The following is a 16,953-nucleotide window of genomic DNA, read 5'->3' on the forward strand; positions in this document are numbered from 1 at the left end:
CTTAACACACCCTAGCTTTGTTAAATTTACAGATGTATGGGTCTTAAGATATTCAGCACAAGTTCCTAAAGGATAAGGACTGGGTCTTATTGATCTTTATATCCTCCATAGCTTCTAGAAACACTTGACCTCTGTGCCAAGTTAAGTTTAATCTAAGTAGTTTCTAAAATTAATGAGCCAAAAGGAGCACATCTTTAAGAAAATGTAGAGACTCAAATCAAATTCCACTCAAACTGCCAGGAATATCTTTTATTCCTTTCGTGCTGGTAGTTATTATTAGTAGTATCTTTTATTCATTGAATAAATATGTAAGTAATGAGCACCTACAGTAGGGCAGATATTGAACTAAGTGATTAGGCAACGTGCAAAGCAAAACAATATACAATCGTTGTATTTACATCTTGTGGGAAGTGAAATATTTTTCAAAAAGCTGAGGCATTTTTTTTACTATAGTTTCTCATGGAACCAGGCATATTTTTTTTCCCACAAGTTAAAACATTAGATGTGGCATAAGAAGTCATGATATTGGCTTCTTATGTTACTTTAATTCCTTCCTTTCTTCTTGCCTTCTTTGGAAAAGATCAGATAATACCTAACTCCATACAGTGTCAAGAAAATTAATGGGGTAATTTCTATAAAATGCTCTAAGTTGTTTAATAAAAGATTCTGTATGGATTAAATATCTTATCTGGTGATCCAAGTTTTATCTTCCTTAGAATGATTTAAGAATCTTAGTATATCCACTTTTTTTTTAAACTCACTCCACTTTTTAAAGTGAATTTCTTATTCTAGAACTCAGTTATGGTTTAGTAATTTGTAAACTGTCAGGCACAAATTTCTACATAATCTACTTAAGGAAATTTAATAAGAATAAGAAAAAAGGAAACAATATTTTCCTTGGAACATGGACAGAAATTCTCTAAGAAATTAAATCCTCCAACTTCTATCCCCACCTCACTGAGTCACAAACAGTGTTGTAGTAAGTCATCTAGGTGGTTCCCATGCACATGAAAGTTGGAGAATCATCCATTCACTTTATAAAATACTTATGAGAATTCCCAATAAGTGAAAGTATCATCATAATCATTAAAAGAATAAAACATTTATTGAAAAGGCTTTAGTGATTTTGCTAAATCAAGAAAATGAACTAGATTACAAAATACTTTTGGGTTTGTTTTTAATACCAGAGCACTGCTCAGCTCTGGCTTATGGTGGTGTGAGGGATAGAACCTGGGACTCAGGAGACTTAAGCATGAGCATCTCTTTGCATAGCCATTATGCTGTCTACCCCAGTCCTTGAAAATACTTTAAAATGAAATATCACTTTAGGCTTCATCTGGATAACAGACAGCATTCATGGACTCATAGTAAGATCATATTCAGCTATCAAATTGTAACCAAAAATTTGATAATTTGGCCATGCAACCTTTTGACCCAGAGATATAGCATATTTCAAAGGCTTCTTACCTGACCAGTGTCCAGTGGAGATGCCAGATCTGTCTGTGCAGGTCTCACTTACAGGTCTAAATACAGTTTCCCACCCACCAGTGGCATAGCGCCAATTCTGAGATTCCAAAATGAGTGTTCTCTGGGTGCCATATGCAATCATGAAGCAGTAAACCACATGATGGAGTTGACAGCCATAGCCACAGCCTTTGTTGATATTACACACTAATTTCTTGGCTTTGCTGCAGTCCTTAGGATTCTGTAAGGGAAGAATAAAGAAATAATGGTAAAAATAAGTTCAGTAGGGTGGTCAGTTTCTTTTCAAAAAAAGACAAGTTTCAAAAATCATGGAAGAAGCCAAGATTGGTTCAGGATATTTTCTTCCTTAACTCATTTTATGGAGATGGGGAGGTTGTAATGATTTATAGTTCGATTGTTGACACATGGATCCACCTTTTCACTTACCTGTGCTAGGTGTCTGCAGAATACTCTTAGCTCCCACTTGAGTCCTTTTCCACCAGCATGCACCAGCACACCAGTGCCCTCTCTATCCCCTCCCTAGCCCTCCTTCTGAGAGTCCTTTGCTTTGGTGTGAATACACCATGCCTAGTTCAAGTTTCAATTTCTGTTTTCCCTTTCTGCCCTTCATTCTTAAGTTGTATTAGTAAGTGGGATAACCTGGTATTTGGTCCTTTTTTTTTTTTTTTGACCTGTCTCACTTAGAATCCAGTTTTAAGGGCTGTATTTCAATCCTTTCAATGCATACTTAAGGGGAAAAAAAAAGAGCAGTTACTTAGGATATTACTAAGGAAATATCCCTAAACAAATTGTGAAATCTAGCAGCTGGATTTAGAAAATACTATTTTAAGACTAGGAGATAGCTCATCCAGTTGAACACACACATTACTGTATGCCCTGGGTTTGAGCATTCACACCACATGGTAGCACCACAGATAATGGAGCAGTAGTGTGGTGTCACAGTTTTTTCTTTCCTTCTCTTCTCTGTCTCTCTTCATTCCCTCTCTCTCAGCTAAGAAATTGGGCCCAGGAAATTACTCAGTAGTACTGCAAATGTGCACAGTCTCAATTCATTCTCATATAACAAAAAAATAAGTAAATTAACAAAAATATTTCAGGCTAAAAATAAAGGTTACTAACAAGATTGCCTTGTACACAGCCCAGGTTTGAGCCCTGGCATAACATGGGAGGTGCCAAGGTACTGAAGGATGCTCTAGTGCTATAACATCTCTCCTTTTGTCTCTATCTGGATAAAAACGTGGACTGGGAAGAATGAAATTGCCTGTGTGCAAGGCCCTTGGTCCACCAAAAAAGTCTTCTTTTCTTTTTTCTATCACTCAGAACATACAATTGTGACAATTTCTGAACTCAAAGTAGCATACAATGAGATCCTTATAAACAAAATGAAATAATTCATCGGTATGTTCCAACATTCTGGAGTTTGCTTATCTAATGATACTAAAATCTTAGAAAAAGTGTTAAATTATGTATTCCATCTATATCCAGAGTGACAAATAAAATGTATTTTTTGTTATGAAAGTGAAGTCATTAAGTAAAATGACGTCTAAGTTTAGTAAGTATGAGTCATGGAACTTTATAAAAATATCTTTTTGATAACTACCAATAACTTTCTCAATTCAATGTAGAATAGACTTTATATTGCTTTGTCTTGAGCACTGGTGTGTCAGTTTTTAATCAGAAGATAATTTTTTCTATTTGTATACTTGCTATATAGGACAAATAGCAAGAGGTTAAAACAGTTAATATTATCTAACAGTGAGTGTGATGATGTTAGTTAATGTGAGAATTTCTTTTTTTCATTCTTAAGTTTAAATTTAACCTTAATTTGTGTAAGTTGTAGGCATTTGTGTAAGTTCTAGGCATCTAAGTTCATAAAATTAAAAAAAAATTGTTTTGACAAGGACTCCTTAGCCTGAGTTTTTCAAGCTGTTTTATCTGCAGAAGAGGAAAGAATTGCTATCTCCAAGAACAATTGTTTATTCTCAATAGCAAAAAGCAAGGTAAAGAATTGCTATCTCCAAGAACAATTGTTTATTCTCAATAGCAAAAAGCAAGGTAACCCATTTCAATTTATATAAATCTGTACTAAAATAGTTGCTAAACTCCAAAACTGTAATTATCACTAGAGATATCATTTGTTCTCTCAAGTAAAGTCCTAGAAACAAAAATTAGGATGATAAGGCATAAAATGATTCTGAAAGGAGAAAATGCAATGGTTATTTTCAAAAGTAATATTCATATTCAAATATTCTATAGCAGGCTGCTCTTTCAGATAAAGCAGACCCTATACCATTAAAAATATTATGAAGAGGTAGAATTCTTAATAATACCAGAGCATTAGATAAAAATCCATTAAATTTAGCCAGTATTGTTGACCTAGCCAACTAGTAGATTTAGAGGTCCTTTGAAATCATTGGAGATACCTAAGGCAATAAGCATTCTTAGCTGTTAAAGTCACCAAAAATTTAAGGAGCATAGAGGTATGCTATCATGTGGTACTGAGAGTAGAGGATAATTTACAATTTGTATAACTTTATAAAAGGGATCTTGGGGATAAAAAGTTCTCAAAGTCATCCAAAGCTTTATTGTTAGGTCAATGTTTTCTCAAGAAAGTCAAGAGAGGAAGAATTTTTAAATAAAGTTACATTTGAGAATACTGACATTTGTCAGACCCTTTATGTTTGTGAGAAATATGGCACTGGAATAACTCTAAAATTCATAAGAATGAAAAAGAAAATGTCTTCCATATCAATAAATTTTCTCTATCAAGTTCTCCTATAAGGATATCTTACAGTAGTTTTGATGTTTTTAAAAGAAAAACAAGAGACAGGCAATTTAACTTCTCCCTCCTTTTGCACTGAGTATTACTGATCAAACACAGGTGAACTTTTCCTCATTCAACAAAAAAAACTTGATATATACAAGGAAACCTAGGAAATTACAATCCAATAGGATAAGAGTCTATATATATATAACTACAAAGGTAAATAATTTGAATGTTGTAAAACTCTAATAAAGAATCAAGGAACAAAAGAGTAAAACTCACTTTTAGTTAGATTGAAAAGGTTTACAAGTAAATAACTTTTGATCTGGGGACTAGCACATTGGTTATGCAGAAAGACTTTCAAAGGTCCTAGGCTCAACTCCCCACCCCCTCCCACAAGGCAGAGTTAAGCAGTGGTCTGGAGACACACACACACACACACACACACACACACACAGGAAAGAAATTACATTTAGCCAACTTTAAAAGATAATTGTGTTTATGAAATGTTAAGTGTATTTCTTTATTATTCAACGAGAGTCCATATTGTAAAGAGTAATTGTAAGAAGTTAAATTACAGATGTTGTGGGAGTGACAAAGTGCTTTTCAGGTTGAGAAACCAAGTTCAATCCCTGGCACTGCAGAATATGGCAAAGTGGTGTTCCGTTCTTTTTCTGGCAATAAAATGGTTTCTGTAAAGTCATACTCATCACTAGATACATACAGTCTAGCTTCTTGCAATGATGATAATAAACTTTCAGAAATCTGAAGTAAATTTGTCAAATTTACTTGAGGCTCATGCTTTAATTAAAAAACTACAGAGAGGCATAAATGTTCTGGCTTATATGCATGAGGCCTTGAGCTCAACCCTAGCACTGTATATAAATAAGAAACAAATAGAATATCATGACTGGTAGATTGATTCTGGTATCTCTTACACACACAATAAAATATTTACATAGCTTTTGTTGGATATTTTCAAAATAGAATGCCAAATTAATTTCTACTACTAAAAGAAAAAAAGAAATTTGAATCAACCAGCAAGCATTACTGGAGCACCAGTAAGCACCTGTAATTAGCCCATAAACACAATATTGTATTATTTAAGGACTGCTAGAATTTAGGTTCACAGTACCTTGGAAAATTTGTATTAATTGTGAATTAATGAAGTATTATTACAAAATTTTTGCTTAATTAAATCACAGATAAAGCCTTCTACTGCCTTTTTATATTTTCTTTTTTCTATTTTTCTTTCTTTTTTAATTTTTATTTATTTTTATTATTGAATAAAGACAGAAATTGAGAGGGAATGAGACAGAAAGACACCTGCAGCCCTGCTTAACCACTCATGAAGCTTTCCCCCTGTAGGTGGGGATTAGGGGTCTGAACCTGGGTCCTTGTGCAGTTAAGTGTATGTGCTTAAGCAGGTGTACCACCGCCTGCCCCTCCCTTTTTTTTTTTAATTGCCACTGGGACTTGGAGCCAGCACTAAGAATCCACTGCTCCCAGTGGCCATTTTTTCCTTTTCTTCTTCTCCTTTTTCTTTTTCATTTCTATTATATTTCATAGGACAGAGAGAAATTGAGGAGGAGAGATAGAGATGGACAAAGATAGACAACTGCAGACCTGCTTCACCACTAATGAAGCTTCTCCCCTGCAGGTGAGGAACAGGGGCTCAAACCTGGGTTCCTGCACATGATAATATATGCATCTAACCAGGGGTACTACCACCTGACCCCCACACTATTTATATTTTTCACATACACAGAGACAAGCCTCTTTATATTGAATGTTTTCCAGTCATAATAATTTCCTTCACTCATATGCCTAGATTTACAACAGATAAAACAATGCAGAAAAAGGCTAAATCAGCAATAAAAAAGTATCTCCAGGTATCTTGCAGTGAACAAATACTTAGTAACTATTAGTTCAACTGAATTGTATGTACCACTGAGTTAAAGATAAGGTGAAGTCCATTTTCACAAAAAACAAATAACTGACACAATAGAGAACTTAGAATGCAGGTCTCTCAACCCACTGTCCAGTCCTCTAAACCAAACTTCCCTCCCCAGATGTCTTCAGTATGAGATGTAGAAAGAAGTATAGGCTTGCCTATATCGGAGGTGAGAGTGTTCTGCAGATGCCTGTCATGGGAACGAACATGAGAATTTGTAGCTATGTACAATAATGGTACTGTAACCCAATAGCCCTCCAACACACACACACACACACACACACACACACACACACACACACACACACACACACAGGGAGGGGGAAAGGAGAGGGAGAGAGAAGATGATGGACAGATGAATGGATGGATGGATGGATGGATGAATGGATGGATGGATGGATGGATGGATGGATGGATGGCAGGCAAAGGCTCAGAACAATTATGTAATTCTTTTTTCCCCAGCTTCATTTACATATAACTGACAACTAAAAATCTGATACATCTATGGTATAGAAAATGTTTTGATATGGGCACATGCTGTGAAATAACCACCATAATAGAGCTAACATACCTATCACCTTACATAGATACATTTACTTTTGGATAGGGCAAAAACCCAAGATCAACCCTCTTAGCAAATTTCAAATATATATTATTGTTATATATATTGTTATATATTTAGTAAACTACCGTCAATATGCTATCAGATCTCTAGAATTTGTTCATTTTATATAATTGAACCTTTAACATCTCCCAATTTCTTTACTTCCCTACCCCTAGTGAATCTACTGGTTTTTTTTTAATGAAACTGGCTTTTTCAAGATGTACATAAAAATGAGATCTTGCTGTAATTTTACTTAGCATAATGTCCTCCAGGTTTATCTATATTGTTGAGGATGGCAGCTTTTCTTCTTAATAGCTAAACAAGATTCCACTGTACACAAACACCATACTTTCTTCTTTCATTCTTCCATTGACAGAAGTGCAAGCTGTTTTCATGACTTGGTTATTGTAACATGCAACAAGCATGATGGTGCAAAATTTCTCTTTAAAATACTTACTCCATTTTCTTTGAATGTACTCAGAAGCAAGATGTCTGGATGATCTAATAGTGCTTTTTAAAAGAAAAAAAAATTTTTTGAGGAAATGCTTCATGGTTTTCTGTGATGGCTACATGAATTTATATTCCCGTCCACAGTACATTTAAGTTCCTTTTTCTCCACACCCTTCCTCAACACTTTTTTTAAAATTTATTTTCTGAGAAAAGCTATCTTAACTGGGATAGGTGATATTTCATTGTGTTTTGCATTTGCACTTCCCTGATTAGTAATGTCTACTGTTTTGTATATACCTATAGATCACATTCATATTTTGTCTTGAGAAATGTCAATTCAAGTGCTCAGCCAATACAGAGTATTTATATTTTGCTACTGAATAGAGTTTCTTGTGTATTTTAAATATTGATTCCTTATTAGCTAAATGGTGTGCAAATATGTTCTCCTACTTCATAGACTGTCTTTCATTTTGTTGAGTATTTTGCATGCTGTATAGACTTAAAATTTGTTTGTTAGTTATTTAAATAATAGTCTACAAGACTCTAAAATTATAGGTGTTTATATATTTCCACTTTTTTGATTCCTGCTTTTTGTTGCTTATGTTTTTTAATTTTTTTATATTTATTTATTCATGTTTGTTGCCCTTGTTGTTTTATTGTTGTAGTTATTGTTGTTGTCGGTGTTGGATAGGACAGAGAGAAATGGAGAGAGGAGGGGAAGACAGAGAGGGGGAGAGAAAGATAGACACCTGCAGACCTGCTTCACTGCCTGTGAAGCGACTCACCTGCAGATGGGGAGCCGGGGGCTCAAACTGGGATCCTTACTCTGGTCCTTGCGCTTTGCACCACATGTGCTTAACCTGTTGCGCTACCACCCGACTCCCTGTTCTTTATTTTTATGATCATATCATTCCCGCTTCCAAGACAAATATCAAGGAATTTTCTCTCTGCCGTTTTCTTCTGGTGGTTTCATGGTTTCAGGCCTGGTATTTCAGTATTAAGAATCCAAACCCTGGAGATCCTTCTAGCGTCTTTCCCAGAACAGTCCTTCTATAGGGAGGGGTTAGTTCAAATAGCTAAGTAGGTTTACAATAAAGAAAAGTACTTAAAACTAAAGGAATAAGGCAGGTTAAATAAAATTTCATTGTTTTCTTTGTCTACTCTATTCACATGACTACACAGTTTTCACTTTTTTTAAATGATTTGCAACATCTAGCTTTGTGTTAGTAATGAAGAAAAGATTCATTAATAGTATGATGAAATTATTTTACTATATTGATTACAACCTGATTTTATTTCTCTAAAATTATTTTCAAAACCAAAGCAGAAAAGGTAATGAAGCAAACAATTGAAGTACTGTGTGGCAGTAATTAAAATGAAGACTCTGAGCATAGTTAATAACCATGAAAGAAAGTTAAAAAACATTCTCATTTTTTAAATGGAAGACTAAAAACTTATTTCCTAACACATTAAACAAGAATATTTTCACAGTAAACATAGTATCAAGGTGCACTTTTCATGAAACAAAAAAGGAGGAGGAGGAGAATGGGGAAATGAAAAATAAAAGAGGAAAAATCTGTTGTAATGAGTGCACAGCACAATCAAAATGACGGATATACCCACAGCCAGAGCTATAAACAGATTTAATGTCATCCCTGTCAAAGTACCACCAAATTTCTTTAAAGGACTAGAATAAAGGCTACAGAAGTTTAGCAAAATCATGGTAAGGTTTTGTATGGACTCTTGTATGGTGCTTTGCTCATTTTCCATCATGATTCTCTTGATCTATACATACCATTTGATACTGAATGTGCTCATCTCAACCAAATCAATGCAGCCAGTACCACCTCTACATGTTTCACTTTGGACTGTGTCCAGAGATGCCAGGCCTGGAATGTCAAACCTCCAGCTCCATTACTTGGGTGAGACCTTTTCTAGTACAAAGGAATCCTTAGTTCCATTTTTTGGGGGGGGGGGGGGCCACACCTCCTGGCAGAGTTACAGAACCTAGATATAGACCAGGGCCTATGAGATAGGACACACATGCACATATATGCATAAGTCAGGGTAAAAATATAACTTAAAGTTTGCAATAGTCACAGTGACTCGGTAAATGCAGCAAGCAAGTAGAAAGACCTAAAAATTAAACTAGCAGGAGCTGGGTGGTAGTGGTGGGAATTGTGTGGAAATGTACCCCTCTTATCCTATGGCCTTATCAATATTTCCATTTTATAAATAAAATTTTTAAAAAATTGCCTCACTTTCTGGAGGGAGGCTGTATCAACATACTCTGCCACTGGATGAAGACTGGTCCTGAAACGAGTGCAGCCTAGAAATGTTCGTAGCTATGACTAATGGAATTGTGAGCTCAGACTGACAGGGATGCAGACGTTACACAAGCTCCTGTGCTGAATATGACTAGACATGGACCCGAGGTCAGATCAATGGAGTTTGCAGTTAATGGTATTTATTTTACTTTCCTCATATTTGGGAGCTTCTCTCTGCCTTTATCCAGCTTCCTAGTCCTCTCCTCAACTCTGACACGATCTTCCCAGACAATACTCCTAGCCAACCTGCATGTTAGCTGTCGGGTTCAGTCCAAAAATCAGTAAAGTCATGGGCCCCTTGGAATATACCTAAAATAGACTTCCTAGCTCCTTGCAACATGAATACTCCAAATTTTACCTGCTATACTTTTCTTTTTCTTTTTCTTTTCTTTTCTTTTTTTTTTTTTTAACCAGAGCACTGTTCAGCTCTGGCTTATGGTGGTGTGGGGGCTTGAACCTGGGACTTTGGAGCCTCAGGTATGAGAGTCTGTTTGCATAACCATTATGCTATCTACCCCCCCACCCCATCTGCTATACTTTTACCTTTAGGTTCCTTATTATTAAAAATATATATATATTCTGCTTAATATCTTAACGTTTTTAAGCCACCAAGTTGCAGATGCTACCATGATGCCTACCTGACTTCCCTGGGCAGATAACCTCACCAATGTGTCCTGGAACCTCACCTCCCCAGAGGCCTACCCAACTAGGGAAAGATAGAAACAGTCTGGGAGAATGGATCAACCTGCCAAAACCCATGTCCAGTAGAGAAGCAATTACAGAAACCAGACTTTCCACACTTTCTGCTCCCCATAAAGATCTTTGGTCCATATTCCCAGAGGGATAAAGAATAGGGGAGCTTCCAATGGAGTGGATGGGATGTGGAACTCTGGTAGTCAGAATTGTATGGAACTGTACCCCTCTTATAACACAGTCTTGTCGATCATTATTAAATCACTAATTAAAAAAAAAGAAGTTTCCTGGAACCAACAAACACCTAGGATTGCCAAAGCAATCTTGAGGGAAAAAGCAAGACTGGAGTCATCACGTTTTCGAATTCTGGGTTACTGTTATAAAAACTGCCTGGTACTGGCAGCTATGGATGTTACAAGGTATCTATGCATGAAAAAGTCTTATCTTGGGTAAGTTAGCAACTAGCTTTGCCTATTTACTTTTGTTGCTGTCTCTGCTCTGAGCTGACCTTTCCAGATAGCAACAGAAGAGAGGAAAAGATACCACAGCACTAAATTTTGCTCCAGTGTGGTGGGTCACAGAACCAACTTACCTGGTCATCAACAACAGAGTGCTTCAGGGGCCTGGGCGGTAGCGCAGAGAGTTAAGCACATGTGGCGCCAAGTGTAAGGACCTGCATAAGGATCCCAGTTCAAGCCTCCCCCCCCCAACTCCTCACCTATAGGGAGGGGTCACTTCACGGGCAGAGAAGCAGGTCTGTAGGTGTCTATCTTTCTGTACCCCCCAATGTCTTCCCCTCCTCTCTCAATTTCTCTGTCCTATCCAACAACAATAACAACATCTCTAAAATCAATAACAATAACAAGGGCAACAACAAAGGCAACAAAGTGGGAAAAATGGCCTCTAGGAGCAGTGGATTCATAGTGCAGGCCCCAAGCCCCAGCGATAACCCTGGAGGCAAAAAAAGAAATTAAAAAAAATAAGTGCTTCAGAAATAAAGACTAAATTTCAGAAAGGTTTGTTAGCATCATTAGTACAAGAACCATTTAAGTATGCATTATTGGGCAACTTTATTTTTAATGAACTTTTTTTTTATTTTTTGAACTTTTTTAATGAACTTTTTTTTTAATGAACTTTTAAAAAATTTTTTATTTTTAACTTTTTATTTTATTTTATTTATTTTTAACTTTCTTTAAATTTTTTGAACTTTTTTATTTTTTGAACTTTTTTTTTAATGAACTTTTTAAAAAAATTTTTAATGAACTTTTTTTTTAAATGAAGATGGGAGACGGGAGGGGGACCCATGGGGAGCAGAAACAGAAAGAAAGAGAGAGTGGATAGAAGGAAGAGGGAAAATGTAAGAGAGGAAGGACAGGAGATGCTTAGTCCTGTCTTATAAAGAATCAAAAGGAGAAACTCAGAAATAACTGATTGTTTTTGTATAAAGGGTGTTAAAGATTATTTATTTATGACCAGAGAACAGTTCAGCTCTGGTTTATGTTAGCCAGGGACTGAACTTTGACCTTCAAAACTAAAGTCTTTTGCATAGCCACTATGCTATCACCTTGGTCTGCTTTTTGTCATTTACACTACTTTGGCAGTTCTTCCATTCTACAAAATGCCATCCTTGAGGACAGTACTAGTACTTACAACACTTGTCAACACACTGGTTTTTAAATCAAAGCATTAACAGTGGCTAAAACCAGAAGTAGCATCTCTTTTACCGTTCCCCTAAACAGAACTTTTGTTCTATTTCTCTGTACAGATAATCATGCACTTAGCAGCTACACTGCTGAATAAAACTTTTTATGAAATTCTATTTTTATTTCATAATTTAAAAAATAATCTTCTAAAGGTCATTTTTCTGACACAGTTTCACCATGTTATTATTTTTTTACTTCTCAAAATCTCTGACACTTGACTCTTTTGCTACTCATTTTGAAGTATTTTTAGATCAAAAATAAATACAAAACACAACAGAGTCAGCATGTACTATTTAAGTAAATATACAATTAATTTGGATTTTACTAGTTATAAAGATGTGCTCATTTGGGGAGATGTAGAATACTATCAACTTTTATAAGGTAAATAGACTTATATAACCACTACCAAATGAGGATACAAACTATTGCTTTAAAAAGAAATCCCTTATATTATCCTTGGTCATACCTTCTCCAAACTTTAATCCTCCACAACTATTGGTACTAATTTGCTTCCCTTTGACTATAATTTAGCTATTTTGAAAGTGTTACAAGTAAAACTTGACAGTATTCAGTCTTTTGAAACTGGTTGACTTTCTTATAATTTAGCATAATCCTCCTGAAATCTATAAATGACCATAACTGAGCAGTCTCCCTGGGTCAACTTTTTTTCATCTTTACATAAAGGGGAAAGGGAAAATGAGAGAGAGGGGAGAGGAACAGACATAAATAGCAGCCCACCATCTATGGAGTTTCCCCAACATTATACCTTGTGTTCCCAAGTGCTAGGGCTCAAACACAAAGGCCTTATGCATACTAGTGCAATTGTTCACAATTTCAGTCAGGTGAACTATTTCCTAGCCCTCAAACAGAGTTAAAGTATTAAAACCAACTCTTGTTCATCACCAACCTCCCCCCATTTACTACGTAAGACACAAACTACTATCATATTTTATATAACTGCTTGTTGATGGGCTGAACAAGGAGAAAAATCTCCTTTAGTGAGTTACAAGAACTGTAGATTAAGGTCAAGGATGTTTTTTCTTTATCCTAGTCTTTAGCACTATTTTCTAAAGTGCTACTCATTTCCTGAAATCTTTCAAAGTCTAAGTTACCTCAATAGTCTTTTAATATAAATATTTCACTTAAAGTAATGGTATGGGAACACAATAGATCTGAATACCATGAGAAGTTGTAGTGGAGAAAAAAAAAAAATCTCCAATGACCTCCTAAGAACAAAGAGGAAACACAAAGAAGAACTTGGAATGGGTTTGGTGTATGACTGGGGGTGAGGGGCAGGGGATATTAGATAGGAAGATGGGGTGGGGGGCGGAGTGTTCTCAGGACTTGGTGAGGGGGGTAATGTGTTTTGCAGAAAACTGAGAAATTTTACACATGTACCAAAAACTGTATTTAATCTTTATTAAGGACTGGGGAAATAGCACAATGGTTATGCAGGTAGCTTTCATTCCTGAGGCTCTGAGGTTCAATCTCAAGCACCACCATAAACCAATTCAGCTATTCAGATTTGACTCTCTAATCAATTTAAACTAGTAAATAATCTTTTTTAAAGTAGTCATTTTCAGTAAAAATTCAGTCAGAAAAATTATTCCTTGTAAATATATGTTCATTTACATAGATTTAAGTTTTTGGAAAGGGGAGGATCTTTGCCTCTATCCACAGAAGACAAAAAGTAAATTATGGTCCATCAATCCCTAACGGGTAATAAGTTAAGAAAGTTTGCAACTTAAAACGCTTTTAGACTAGATGGAAAAATTAATCATCTTCTTTTAATTTGAATTTTTTAAAAGTTTTTTTACTGGTTATCACTGGTAACCATGATGAATCCACCACTCAAAGGAAATTTTTATCCCTTTTTTTCTTTCTTTTATTTGATTAGACAGATAAATTGAGCAAGCAGAAAAAGGTAGAGCAAGAAAGAAAAAGGGAGAGAGTAAGGGGGCTGGGCAGTAGTGCAGAGGGTTAAGCATGCGCTTAAGCTAAAGGACTGGCATAAGGATCCTGGTTCCAGCCCTGGCTCCCCACCTGCAGGGGGTCTCTTCACAAGGTGTCTATCTTTCTCTCCCCCTCTGACTTCCCTTCCCCTCTCAATTTCTCTCTGTCTTATCCAGCAAAAACATGGGGAAAATGGCCTCCAGCAGCAGTGAATTCCTAGTGCAAGCACTGAGCCCCTGCAATAACCCTAGAGAGAGAGAGAGAGATACACCCCTGCAAACACTGCTTCACTGTTTATATATAGCCACCCTACCCTGCAGGTGGAGAACTGGGGCTTGAACCAAGGTCCCTGTGCAAGGGAATGTGTGTGCTTCACCAGGTGCAGCAACACCCAGATCCTTCCCCATCTTCCTATTAAAAAATAAATTAATAACTTTTTCTTTTTTAATATAATATGAAAGTAAGTTTGTTAAACAATAATATCTGGAACTAAAGTCAAGGTCTAGGTGCAATGCTTTAAAGATTTTGAAAAGGTGGGTGGGTGGGCAGTGGCACACCCAGTTAAGCACACATAGTACTAAGAGCAAGGACCTGCACAAGGATGAGGATTTGAGCCCCTGCTCCCTAACTGCAGGGGGGTCCGCTTCACTAGCCATGAAATTCTATAGGTGTCTACCTTTCTCTCTCCCTCTCTAGCATCCCCTCTTCTCTCAATTTCTCTCTGTCCTACCCAATAACATGGAAAAAATGACCACCAAGAGCAGTGGATTCCTAGTGCCATCACCAAGACCCAGGGATAACCCTGGAGGAAAAAAAAATTATGTCACATCTGAAATTTTCTAAAACAGAATCCTAGAAATCAGCATATATTGGATCAGCTTTTTATCACAAGTGAAAGCACTTGTTCACTTTAAAAACAAAAGGAAACAAGTAAAGTAGGGGGCAAGTATCTGTTATAGTGTAAGGAACTGAACTATGATAAAATCTAAATTTATATTTTGGTTGGTGAAAATTCAGTAGACTCGTGGAAATGAAACAAACTCAAGAAACCAGTTGTTCCCATTTTAAATGAGAATGATAGTTCTGCACCATCAGCTGTTTATGGTTCACTGAATGAAGTTCTACTTGATAGGAGATAATTGCCTCTTCTCTGCAGGAGATGAAGTATATCTCATTCTGCAGTCACCCCTGATGAATAGCCATGGGAGTATGAGACCAAGACAGCATGCCAAGATCAGTTTGGATTTTAATGATCTCTTTAAAACCTTGATTTTCTTTTTCTTTCTTTATTTTTCTTTCTCTTTTTCTCTTTTGTTCTCCTACTTAAGTAAAGAAAAACTTGCAGCACCTTAAAATATACAGAAACGAGTCACTGGAACTATTTTACTTTTATGTGATACTTTAGTATTTGTTGGAATACACAGTAACTGTTCACAGAAAGTGTATCACCTACAGTACTAGAAAAAGGCACACCTGGATGAGCACACATGCTACAATGCACAAGGACTTGGGTTCAAGCCCCAAGTCCCCACCTGCAGGCAGAAGCTTCTCAAGTGGTGAAGCACTATTGCAGGTGTCTCTCTGTCTCTCTCTCCATCTCCCTCTTCTCTGGCTGTCTCTATCCAATATGTTAAAAAATAATTTAATGGAATTGGCATATTGCACCCAAGTAAAAGACTCTGGGGTGGGTGGGTGGGGAGAATACAGGTCCATGAAGGATGATAAATGACACAGTGGGGGTTGTATTGTTAAATGGGAAACTGGGGAATGTTATGCATGTACAAACTATTGTATTTACTGTTGAATGTAAAACATTAATTCCCCGATAAAGAAATAAATTAAAAAATAATAATAATAATTTTAAAAATTAAGTTAGAGAAAAAAGAAAAGAAAAAGATAAACATGCTTCAAGTATTTTGAATAATGAAGAATTTTACCTATTCATTGTTCCCCCCTAAAGTTTATTCTACCTTCAAGTTCCCTATCAACTAGTAATGGCTTCACTAGTCACATCAGCTTTAACATCTTCAAAAGGCCTTGCAATCATATCTTCCCAACCTCTCTAATTTTTTTCAAAGGCAAACTTCCACATTTCAGTATTTTTCACCTGCAGTATGATCCTCATATCCTAAATGGTGTCCATTTCCTAATCTCTTCCAGTAATAATTCAATTCAAACAAAATACTACTTTCATATAAATATCACTAAAACCTCGTTCTTATTTTACCACTTTCTCATATGTTAAAATATTATAAAAAGAAAGGAGTCGCTCCAAGTGAGAAAATAATTAAGAACAAACAGTAATAAAAGCTAGAGAAGACACATGCACAAAATGAAGAGAATGAAGTAAAAAGGTTCAGGGATTTGGGTTCACCACTGATTGATATTTCATATTTATTATTAAAATGAAGTGTTTGCAACAAACAAAAATCTTTCATAGCTGATGTACCATAAAATTTAACTTAAATCAAAAAATCTCTGTATTCTATCTCCCAAAACTGATTTTTCTACCATATTTTTCATCCATCCTTAGGACTAATACACAGTCAATGGAATCCATCTGGGGAAAATATCAAGCTTCAGATGAATTAAAAAATTCTATTTCTTGGGAGGTCGGGCAGTAGCAGTCCGTCAAGCGCACATGGTGCAAAGTGCAAGGACCAGCGTAAGGATCCCCGTTTAAGCCCCCCGGCTCCCCACCTGCAGGGGCGTCGCTTCACAGACGGTGAAGCAGGTCGGCAGGTGTCTGTCTTTCTCTCCCCCTCTGTATTCCCCTCCTCTCTCCATTTCTCTCTGTCCTATCCAACAACGAACGACATCAACAATAACAATAATAACCACAACAAGGCAACAATAACAAGGGAAACAAAAGGGGGAAGAATGGCCTCCAGGAGCAGTGGCCTCCAGGTGCAGTGGATTCATGGTGCAGGCACTGAGGCTCACCCAGCAATAACCCTGGAGGCAAAAAAAAAAAAAAAAGATTCTATTTCTCATTTGTATTCCTATACTGCTCTTACCCA

General features: G+C 36.3%; 1 protein-coding gene and 1 long non-coding RNA gene across 7 annotated transcripts in view; both read right to left on the reverse strand.

Moving 5' to 3' along the window:
* The window catches only part of LOC132533332 (uncharacterized), a 408,100-nt gene that overhangs the window by 85,679 nt on the left and 305,468 nt on the right, over positions 1-16,953 (reverse strand). The window lies entirely within an intron of this gene.
* Positions 1-16,953, reverse strand: part of FUT8 (fucosyltransferase 8) — a 173,167-nt gene that overhangs the window by 42,064 nt on the left and 114,150 nt on the right. For all 6 annotated transcript variants that reach the window (XR_009545305.1, XM_060174814.1, XM_060174812.1 and 3 more), the window contains one exon: positions 1,468-1,705. Coding sequence is in view for 5 of the 6 variants with exons in the window: in XM_060174814.1 (XP_060030797.1) it covers positions 1,468-1,705 (238 nt within the window). In the remaining variant the exon portion in view is untranslated. The remainder of the gene's footprint in view (positions 1-1,467; positions 1,706-16,953) is intronic.

This window comes from Erinaceus europaeus, chromosome 16 (genome assembly GCF_950295315.1).
Source record: "Erinaceus europaeus chromosome 16, mEriEur2.1, whole genome shotgun sequence".
Classification (NCBI taxonomy): Eukaryota; Metazoa; Chordata; class Mammalia; order Eulipotyphla; family Erinaceidae; genus Erinaceus; species Erinaceus europaeus.